This window comes from Larimichthys crocea, chromosome XIII, assembly GCF_000972845.2.
Source record: "Larimichthys crocea isolate SSNF chromosome XIII, L_crocea_2.0, whole genome shotgun sequence".
Taxonomy (NCBI): Eukaryota; Metazoa; Chordata; class Actinopteri; family Sciaenidae; genus Larimichthys; species Larimichthys crocea.
In genome coordinates this window covers 24,188,018-24,199,572 of record NC_040023.1, presented here as the reverse complement: position 1 = coordinate 24,199,572, position 11,555 = coordinate 24,188,018, and the positions used below count along the sequence as shown (strand labels likewise).

The 11,555-nt window shown below is 40.7% G+C and overlaps 1 protein-coding gene across 2 annotated transcripts in view; it reads right to left on the bottom strand.

The window, feature by feature from the left end:
* Positions 1-11,555, bottom strand: part of znf407 (zinc finger protein 407) — a 140,915-nt gene that overhangs the window by 41,033 nt on the left and 88,327 nt on the right. For both annotated transcript variants that reach the window (XM_027286518.1, XM_027286517.1), the window contains exons 7-8: positions 8,148-8,231; positions 5,409-5,529 (exon numbers count right to left, since the gene is read on the bottom strand). In XM_027286518.1, the coding sequence (XP_027142319.1) occupies positions 5,409-5,529; positions 8,148-8,231 (205 nt within the window). The remainder of the gene's footprint in view (positions 1-5,408; positions 5,530-8,147; positions 8,232-11,555) is intronic.

The window sequence follows — 11,555 nt, the reverse complement described above, 5'->3', positions numbered from 1 at the left end:
ATAATAATAATAAAAAAAAAAGACTGAAAGATGAGAGTCATGAGGGAGAAAACACAAGATAACGCTTGGCAACGTCCCAAAGAAGGGTTTGCTGTACAAACATTTTTTTTTGTTGCAATGATGACACACACACACGCCCACGCACGCACGCAGAAAAACACAAAGCTTTGGAGTGAACTGAGGGAGAAACCATGTTTGGACAGACTCTCAAAGCATTCATTGCCTAAATACGCCTTTGTGAAACAGATCCACAACCACCAAATGACTAAAGACAAATATGAAACACTTGTTACACATTACATCCTGCAAATTCTTTGATATTCTGTCATGCTCTTACACATCTCTTACATATTTTCTTTCCCTTACAGTTGCTCAGATTTTCCCTTACAGTTGCTCAGGTTTGATGGTGTCGGGAGCAGTGGTTGATGCTTGCTGTGAGACTGTAAGTAGATCTAGAGGCCTATTGAGTGCATTAGAGATATATCTGAAGACATCCGTTATGCATTATGTACAGTATCTTTTGCAATTGTATGAAAGATATAGGAAAAGTGGTGTACGTTGTGTGTGCATACGTGTGTGTGTGTGTGTGTGGGTCTTTGGGCTGGTCAGATAGGGCAGGCCAAGCTGTGAGCTACTGCAGGGTGTAGGATGTAATGATGTCAGCTCAGAGAGTCACACACAACCCTCTGCTGATTAATGATGCTGCCTGACCTGCTCCAAGGCTCTATCTAAACCTGCCCACGGACACACACAAACACAATGGGCAAGACAAACATGCACATACATACATACATACATATATACATACATAGACATGAAGAAACCATAGTTGGCACCAAAATAAAAAATTTAATCTCTGATATGACTCCACTGGTGCAAATATACAGACCTGAATCTATAAACACCCCAATGCGCGCACACACACACACACACACACACACACACACACACACACACANCACACACACACACACACACACACACACACACACACACACACACACACACACACACACACACACACACACGTGCACAAGAAAGCTCACACATAATGCATCATGCAAGCAAGCATGTGCAGTGTAGAACACTGTTTCATACACACACATAAACACACACCATCATATGTTGATGGATGGGGCACTCGTGCTCAGTTTGGACCTGACATTCTCGGACAGTATAATACGCAATTACTCTCCCTTATCACCTTGGCCGGGACAATAAAGCCTCACAGTGCCATAGCTCACGCCAGCCAAGGAGAGAATTTGTTTTCACTTTTGCAGAGACACCTCTCTCCATCATGGGGCCACAGTCCAGACCGGCACCACTGGGGCCTTAAAAAAAAAAAAAAAAACGGGCCTTCTATGTGTTCTGTTCATGCTATATGAAATACATAAGCACAAGCCAAAAATGTATGTTTTACCAGATCATTGATGAATATAACGCCACTTAATTCAACATATATCTGCTTCATGAAAGCTTTTAGGATTCTTTTGTGTTAAAGAGGTCAATCATGGCTGGGAATGATGTAATTGTATTTCTGATTTGTTTGGAATTAAGCAGAAGAAGAATCAGATGGCGCGAGCACTGATAGTCACAGGGAACGAACAGACAGGTGAAAAAACACCTGCTTTATAGATGCCACAATACTGGCCACACTTTGACACAAGTGTGCACAAAAACACCAGGTGTTTAAGACTCTACATGAGTTTGATTTACATTGACTGACACCACGCAGATATATACATAACCCTCAATATTTACACATACTCTCAATCATCTATCCAGTATATTGCCACACATTTGTGATTACTTTATCTGCCATCACTAGCAAACTATAACAGGTTCACAGACAAATCATGGCTACATTCATTGACTGTTCTTCTGCTTAATGGAAACGAGCCACACTTAAGAATTTAAACTGTCACATGCTCATGAATCACGGTAAGTCACGCTTCTAAAAAATGCATTTAATACTAAAAGTGAACTGATTTCTTATTCGAAAGAGGGAGCATAAATAGATAAAATTTGAAGCGAAGCTAAAAGGTTCTAAAGAGAGCGCGGGTGGATTCCTAGGGGGGCCATGCTATCTCTCAGATATGGTAATGGCGTAATTGTCATATTAAAACAACACAACGTGCGTTTAGGAGTCAGCAGGTGTCACAGTTAGTGAAAGCCCACACCAGCCCTCCTACTATACACTGTATTAATTAGTCCAACACTGTTTCAACTTCCACCCCCATCCATGCACTCACCATGGGAATCAGCCATACTGATGCTCAACGGATACATCACCCCTTCTCTGCCTCTTTCTGTCTCTCCCTCTCTCTCCCCTTTATTTTAGCCATTTCCATATTCCTCCTCCCAAACGAGTGCATGGTAATGGGAGAGGTGTAATTGAGAGGCGCTTCGTTAGAGGAGATTTAAATGTGTTTCTTTGTGTGTGTGTTAAGAGTTGGGAGGGGGGTGTATTTGGATCATTGGTGCTATTTGGATCTTATTCTGCCAAGAAGGCCCGGTTATCATCATTAATGTCTACCCCCCTCTCCCTCATCTCTCCCTTCACTTTACAAGGTCGCACACCTTCCTGGCATTGACAGTAAGGGTGCCATCCTCAAAGCCGCCATCGCCTCGAACTGAAACAGTATTCTAACAGGTAGATTGAAACATGAATGCTGCAGCATTCAATAAACAATAATAGCCCCAGAAGGATGGTAACGTGGCAGGAGTCAGAGGCTTCACATCAATTACACCATTTAAGATGCCACTGTGACTTTAATGAGAAAAAAAAAACTCATTGTGAACAATAGTAATGATTCCTTAAACACTGAAGTAAAGAAGTTTTGTGGCTTGCATAAATAGCTGGAGAACAGTCAAGTAGACATCATTAATTGACAGCCCAGGACTCCCAGTGCAATATCATTAGAATATTTTACCACTATTCCCTAACTATAATTATCCCCTTCTATTATCTATCTCTGTCTGAATAGGAGATGAGTGGCATTTGATAGATCATTCACTCCCTGCTCATTTACATGCATTTGAGGAGCAGCCTTGATGGAGATCACATTGTATCAAGAGGAAACCACGGATGTCACCCATAATAGAGCTGCAACGATTAGTTGATTAATTGATTAGTTGCCATTCTGAGCCATTTTTAGTCCAAATGTTCTGATTTCAGTTCATAAAATGTGAATATTTTCTGGTTGCTTTCGACAGTAAACTGAATATCTTTGGGTTGTGGACAAAACAAGACATTTGAAGACGTCGCCGTTGGTTTTGGGAACAAACATATAATCAATTACATGTAGAAATTGATGATAATGAAAAAAATCGTTGTTTGCAGCTGTAATCCATACCACCGAATAACAATAGTGAAAATCAGATGTATAGCTGTAACACAGATCGAAATATTTTTTTTATCAGCAGGAGCTGTCAATCAAGTGCTTCATTGGTCTCCGACCTAAATATATCATTACAACAGCATCATATTTATTATTTCACAAGCCCGGCTTACATTGAAAGGTCAAATTTCTTTATTGTGGTCAGGCCACCAGAGACGTCAGGGTTTTAAACATGCATTCAGAGTGTAAAAGCCGGGTGGAGGCGAGACCCCTCGCGGCTGTCTGAGGCCCCCACATTCAATTCCTCATCCTCACATTAGTAAGCCAGCGGGGCATTTCCCCAAGCTCCCTCCTCCTCCTACCTTGCCCCCCACCCTTTCCCTGCCCTCTGGACCTCTCAGAGCCCCAGGGGCCACCAAAATGTTAATAGGGCTTCTAATTTACTGTTTCATTTGCCACTATCTGTAATGATCATTAAGTATCAGTGCAGAAACAATGGGACCAAGAACATTTGGCTCATTTTATGTAATGTATCTTTCTGACACAGCTGTTAGTCCAGTGTTGTTGTCTGATAGGGGACCAAAATTTGTCAAAATTAAAAAACATAAAAAATTACATCATTAACTTATTCTTTACATAGTTTCAACACTTAAAGCCTATGACCCAATAACATTAGTTCAATGTGACATTTGGAAGTCTACAGCCATGCTAGCAGCTGTGTGAGGAAAGAACCTCAGCATACTAACTCACAGTAACAACGCTTAGATAGCAGGGGCTGATGGGAAGGCCATTTGTTTTGCAGGTTTTTGTTCAAAGTCAGAGCGTTTTATCCTCTGTGCACAATGCACCCAACATTTGTTGATACATTTCACTAAAACACATAACTTTCAACCTTATGGTGGCACATTAGGATAAGTTAATGGATCACAGTTCAGTGGGATTAATTCTCTTGGGACCATGAATATCTGTACAGAATTTCAGCACAGTCCATCCAACAGCTGTTATGATATTTCAGTTTTAACCAAAGCTGTGTGTGTGAGTCACTGTCACCCCTAGAGCCATGTGGCCGCTATTGTGGCATGGCAGCCTTCTTTTGCAGTTAAATGACACTTGTAAATATTTAGACATAAAAGTCTTCAAAGCATCATGTATGCATCTCAAATCAAACAGTATCAGTTAAAAATCCCTACACTGCTTGATCCTTAATTGCTACAGTCAAGACAAACTTCGTGAAAACTTTAGGTACAAGGTGAGATAATACTTTGATAATTGCAAAGTAATAACCTGACTACAATTATTACTTCTCAGCATTTCATCTTTTCTAAGTTGGACTGCATAAAAAAGACTTGAAATGAGCCGAGAGCTTCACTGCAGCGGAGCAGGTGTAGCAAGCTACTAAAATGACTTTGTCACAGAGGGGAAAAAACGAATGAAGAGTACATCTAAAACCAATGATGGGTTTGAGATCATTCCCTTTCACACTCTTCTGCCACAACCTGACGAGGAAGCACAGGATGAGAGAGAGAGAGAGAGAGAGAGAGAGAGAGAGAGAGAGAGAGAGAGATGGAGATGTGCAACGCCAGCCAAAACTTTTTCAATTTCACCGACAATTTCCTGTGTAATTACTGATGTGGTATGATGGTGTTTTAATGACAGGGACCTGCCAGTGACAGTGACATTGTGTGTATGTGTGTGTGAGAGAGTGTGCATGTGTGTATGTGTATGTGTGTTGGGGGAGATCTAGCTGGGCCTGTTGATGATGGCAGAGTGATGAGATGGAGCCGTGCTGTGGAGATTAGACCTGTCTGCCCTCCACCTCTCCCACCCACCCTTCATGCACGCACTCACACACACACACGCACGCACACAAAACCGTACACATACAGAGCCTCTAGCACCCACCCCTCCAAACTACCCTACAATGCCACCTGCTATCTCACCATCACACTCACTCACTTATATACCCCCCACAGCCCATCCTACCCCCACCTATCAACCCCCTGATCATCAGTGCCATGGTGGCAGCCATTTGCGCCACCAACCGTGGGCGGGTCAATGAGCCGGTACCTGTAGTCGCACCAGGGGCAGCGGTACGGTTTCTCCCCGGTGTGAACACGTTTGTGCCGCGATAGGTGGGACTGCGTAGTGGAGGCGAAGTTGCAGAGCTTACATTTGAAGGGTCTCTCTCCTGTGGGATGGAGGGGTTGAAAAGATAAGAAACAGACAATGGTGATGAGACCAAGATGACATTAATGGTTTCAATGACAAACACACACAGGTAGGAAGCTACGGACACGGTGTGGCTAATACATTCATGTGATACTATTTTGCTGGTTTCATGAATCCAATCAAAAGTTGGTGCAATTAAAAAAACGTCAGAGTTTGTGGCAGGATGTTATGCCAGCTTGTAAGGCTAAGTAATGTAAAAACTGGCATGGCCATTTTTAAATGGTCCCTTGACCTCTCACCTTGATATCTGAGTCAAAATGGGTTCTAGTGATCCCTACGAGTCCCCCCTTCACATACATGCTCATTTCATGCTAATCCCATGGAGTTTGAGGCAAAAACCATGGACTTTTTTCATACAGTACAAATGTGTTGTTTTTGCATAGTTTCTTTGAATATTTCTGCATGCTGTAGTTCCTAAACAGTATTGGAACTGAATAAATATAATATAAATATAAAAACTGATAGATCTCAACGACCTATAGTGACCTCAAGGACAAGCCCAGCTTTATGATGCCATTTAAGGATTCATGCTATATTGACAATAAAGAAAAATGCTTGTTATTCTATTGCAGAAAAATGCAAAATTCTTCCAAAAATGTGTTTTGATATCCAATTGCAGAAGGATATTTTCCATGGTACTCCTGATAGTATTCTGGAGGAATTTTTGACCATTTTTATTTATCTTTATTGATTATTTATTAAAAGAACATGAAAGTGGCCATACTTCAATTATAATGTACTAAGCCATTACACACTCCAAAGTTTGTAAATTTGAATAGGTGGCTAACAAAACACAATGTTTATTACAAATGTATGACTTGTAAAACTTGAAAACTTGACACACAGAGTTGCACCTCAAATTAAACTTCAGGTTTACAGCTTTCAGATGACCACTTCCCTCTGTCATATACTGTTGACCCTGCTATCTCCCCTCAAATACCCTCTTCCCTGCTAAAATACACACAAATGGATCTAGAGGATGAAGGTAGAGTGGATAAAAAAAGGTCTATTAAAGGAATAAAGGAGTGTAACTGCTGAAATCATTTTCAGTTCTCGCTTAGATTAAGAGAGGTATTTGTCCATTGTATGTAAACATATGTCAACTAATAGTTGAAGAGTACACGATAACGGCAGTTGAACTATAATTTAAAGTGTAAGACATGAACAAATGTCAGTTAAATTGTAAGCAGAGAAGGAAACTGAAATCTTAGTTGAAGTGCCAGATAGAGCATAGTGTGTGTGCTGTAAAGAGTTGATGATTTAGTAGCGTGTTGTTGTTAAATGTTGTGCTCTCGCTTCAGACAGTGCCTGTCAGCAGGATCTGTTTCAAACTTATGAATACATGAAATATGATGAGTAAGATTTTGATGGAAACCCAGATAGGAGATTTCTATCATTATATGATAGATGATTACCATATTTGACACGCAGCCATTAATCTTACAGAGATAGAGACTTGATTCTAAATTGTAAGGACATGCTCCCAGGGTCATGGTATCAATTTAACTTAAAATCAAAGTGGCAGGACTGATGTCTGCAGTATAACGGCAAGTTGGAAAATTGTTCATAGCTTGCTGGCGTTTTGTGTTTTTAATTTCTTTTTTTTCCCCTAATGACAGACCAGAGTTGTAAGGGAGTATTTTACTTCAGGGATGTCAGTGTTTAAAACCTGCAATAAAACCTCACACTGCTTTAAGGAGCTGCTAACCTGCAGAACACTTAACACGTTTATTAACATGGCATTCGATTGACTCTTGGCAGTGTCCAGTATTTCTTAAAATATCGCTTCAGTGACATTTGAATACGGACAAGAACAATGTTAGCCACTGAATCCTGGTAAACTTTTTGTTATGAAAGTGGAAATATTTGAAAATTCTATATAATTGTGCAATGTTGTCTTGAGAAAACTTGGACCACAAAAATACTGGCAAAAGCAGTGGCCTGTCTCAGTGTGAAAACACTGTCAGACATGGTCGTCCCTTCATATGCAGCTGCATGACAACAGATTTGAATATGCAGCTAAATCTGTGGAATTGACACATGTCAACACAGGAGAAGAGGACAGAAATTGGAGGTTTCGAGGGGAAATGACAGAGAAACTGAGGAGCAAACAAAATGAATTATGAAAACCTAAATGAATATTTATAACAGGATTCTTGATCCTTGGGCGCCTGCCAGACAACAGTTAAGAACAGTATTTGTTTCACTATCCCAATTTCCAAAAAAGCACTCGTTATTGACAGCCTATCTGAAAAATGCAATTTCCCTAAGCGACAGAATGACATGGTGAAATGATAACTGAAATTAAAAATCTCAGATTCAGTCAGCCATACTGGTACACATGCCTATCACTGACAGCAGCATGTCACACTGATGTGCCTGTGTGTGTGTGTATGTGTGTGAGAGAGACAGCAGTTGCTAAAACTATGCGAAAAAAAATAAAAATATTTTGTGGATGTTCAGATCTTGAAGTGTCAATCACAGTCCGAGATTATGAAGGTCTACCCACACAGCAGCCAGTGTGTGTGCTTAGATTAGTTTATGGTGTGAGTTCTGGATGTGTGTGTTGTGGCTCACCTGTGTGTTGGCGCCTGTGTTTGGTAAGGGCGTGTCTTGTGCCTCCAGCAAAACCGCACAGGTCACACAGATAAGACTTCTCACCTGTGGAGACAGAAGAAGAGGAAAAGGATGAGTAAGTATTAAGGTCTTCTAGGATGGAAAGAAAAAAAGAAGAAATTGGCAAAAATGACATAAAAATATGCCAGTATAAGGACAAGCAGTGAATGACTTGTCTTATTTAGTCTGTTTTTATTAAATATGCATTTATATAATTGACGATGAACTAATTCAGGGGACTTATTTAAAAACCAATGCAAAGAACAGAAACAGGATATTTCTAAATGCTGTAACTGTAAAAAGACATCAGACTTTTTTCACGTTTTAGTGGAGTTCAGAAATTTAATTAAATTAAAAGATAACATGTTTATGTTTTTAGTATATATGTAACATGCTGTGTATTAACTTGTGCTCATGTGCATGTGGATCAAGCTTATTATGACATAGTGCAAATGCAAAACTGTCATCAAGAATAAAATGAACTCAGTGTGTGAAGCTGCACAGTTCATCACATTAGTTGTTTTCCCTTTAACTAAATATAGCTCAGTATAATTAATCTGTCACTAACATTTTTTAATTTAAAAGTTGCATCAACATCACAAACAAATACAATTAAAAAGTAAAATTATAAACTCAAATATTGTGATATGATACTAAGCTAGTGAAGGAGATTCATGAAATCTTCAAATTCTTTGAGTGGAAAAGTCTGGTGGAGGAAGGACTGAGTGATACTCTTTATATGCTGCAGAACTACTGCCGTGGTGCCGTCGAGCAAGGAAGTGAGAGCTCGAGTGAAGACAAAGAAGAGGAGAAATATTACGTTAATGGATTGGGTGAAATGTGTGAAGGAGGAGAAAGGCAGAAAGCGAGAAAAGGAAAAGACAGACTGAACAGATGAGCAGCGGGTCTAGTTGGCTAACAGATGAGCCAAGCAGAAGTCACAGATCACTAGTGTATATCCATCAGAGCTCTCACAGCTAACTAATTCCTCCAATCAGATGGATCCGTGTAAATATGTCAAATGGGGGACGGGAAATTGCCAGTGTGGTTTATTGACTGTGATAAAATCTGAAAAGCACCGCTGAACATAATTACATACTTGTCAGAGCCATAAAAATTAGCTTTATTATCAATGGGATGGTTTTGTACAACTTCATTTGGGGGCGATGCCTTCCAGATGGGGAGCGTGGAGAGCTTTTTTACACTCCTCCTCTCTCCCCTGCATCTGGCTCTGTCATTAACAGCATGATGGTCTCTCTCTTTCCCTCTCTTTTCTACCTCTCTCTTTCTCTCTGCTGTTGCACACAGGCAGTCACACACTCCTGTGCACACACACACACACACACACACACACACTCACAGCAACATTTGGGATAAGCCTCACTCAGGGAAACACATGCATGTGCACATATAAACACATTTAGAGAATGGCCTCGGATGTGCATGCAAATGTGCACACACACACACACACACACATAGTGAGATGCAGATATTCCCACACATAGCCACACAAATCAACCTGCATGTGGCGTGCCAGTAGCACATTTCCACACATGTACATGTTGTGTACCCGCACATACATGGAAACACTGTAGGTACCACACATTACAACATAAAGACACACTCCATCACTTAAATATTCATCTAAATGCTGGTGTTGAACTCTCTGAGCTCGCGCCACACACTGACAACACATTTGGGTGACTCTTCCAGCTGGGCCTCAGTGGTGCTCTGCTCCTCTCCTGCACAGATAGCAGCTTTCACCGAGTCCGCAGAGACAAAGCAGCCTCAAGTTTCTTCTATTGCACCCATTTAGAGCCACTCGACTGTGAGAAGAGTTTTAATGCAGTGCCACTTAGAGGGGAGAGAAACAGCCTTAAAAAGGTGCATTCGTTAGCCAGTTCATACAGGTTCACTTTTCAATCCCAGTGTAATTGGCCTTTAAAGGATCAATGTTCTCATATAAACAAATGCCCATGCAGCACCTTTTATATCTCCTGTTCTAAATATCTGATGTTCGTGGAAAGACAATATCAAATAATGTCAAACTGTTCTAGAGAAAGTGAAATATTTCATATTTTTCATTGCGACAGTATTTTGTGCAGATTAAATGGGATAGTGTAAACTTTATCAGCAAAAAAGGAAGGAAGGAAGACATCCCAGTGACAATGACAATGACAAATGATCTCTGACAAGCACCAACGATGGAATAAAGAGGAAATTTTAACTTTTCAGTTTCAGATCAGTCAGTATTTCTCAATATCATTCAACTTTCATCAATATACAAAGCAACAATCAAAGTCAAAGTTAAAGTAAAAAAAACAAAAAAACGTGGCCACATTATTCAAATATGGCCAAATCTTGTACTTGACCACTGAACCACATGAAACTAGTGACAAGGGCACAACAACAGAAATATGTCATGTGAATTATTCAAAAATGTTCAAACTTTGGCAGATAACTCTGTGTCCATTGCTCACTGGGAGACAATTGGTTTCAGGGCCTGTGATGCAAAAACACACAAAGCCTTCTTTATTCCTGTGTCTCTAAACTCTAGAATAGATACTGAGGATCTGGTCAGACCTTTTCTCCCTATCAGAAAAACAGAAAAACAGCACCGGTTCCTCCTCCTCTCCTCCCCTCCTCTCCTCCTTGCCTTCCATCTCTCATTACGCCCAACGCTACAAGACCCCACCACAGAAAAATCCATAGCCATCGATCCCTGCACCCAGCCGCGGTCGCCACAATTATTCTTGAGGAGGAAACGTTGGCGATAAATTACATGTGTGCTTTTCATCTGCTGTTCGGTAGCGGTGAGCCCTCTGAGGACCAGGGAGGGGACGGCGAAGAGGGGTAGTAAAAGAGTGACACTGTCAGCGCTGGAAGATCTGCCTGGTTAAAGCAGCATGGACACCCCAACCCACAACACAACCTTGAATTGACTACAATCATTTCTGATTCACCTTAACCTCTACCTTTTATTGGTACATGAATACTTAGCCCTTCCCTTAAACTTTATCCTTATGCGGCATTGACCCCAAAACCACAGAAACCTCAACCTCAAGACTAACTTTAACCTGAGCTCAGGGCTGGGGTTGCACAAATGAAGGTTTATGTCACATATATAGCCCAGTCTTCCCAAAGTCTGGCTCCAGACACAAAAATGCCTTAAACATTACATTTCCTGCTAATGCGCACTGAGAGCTCTTAAACTTTCTGGCAATTTGAATATTGGCTCATCGCTTCTCTTTTGTTCCCATGGAACACCTCAACCCTCCACCCCTTACTGGAATTAAATGCCTTATTGCGAGACAATAAAAGAACTTTGAAGTCAAAATATACAACCTCTCTTTGCATGTGTGTCTGAAT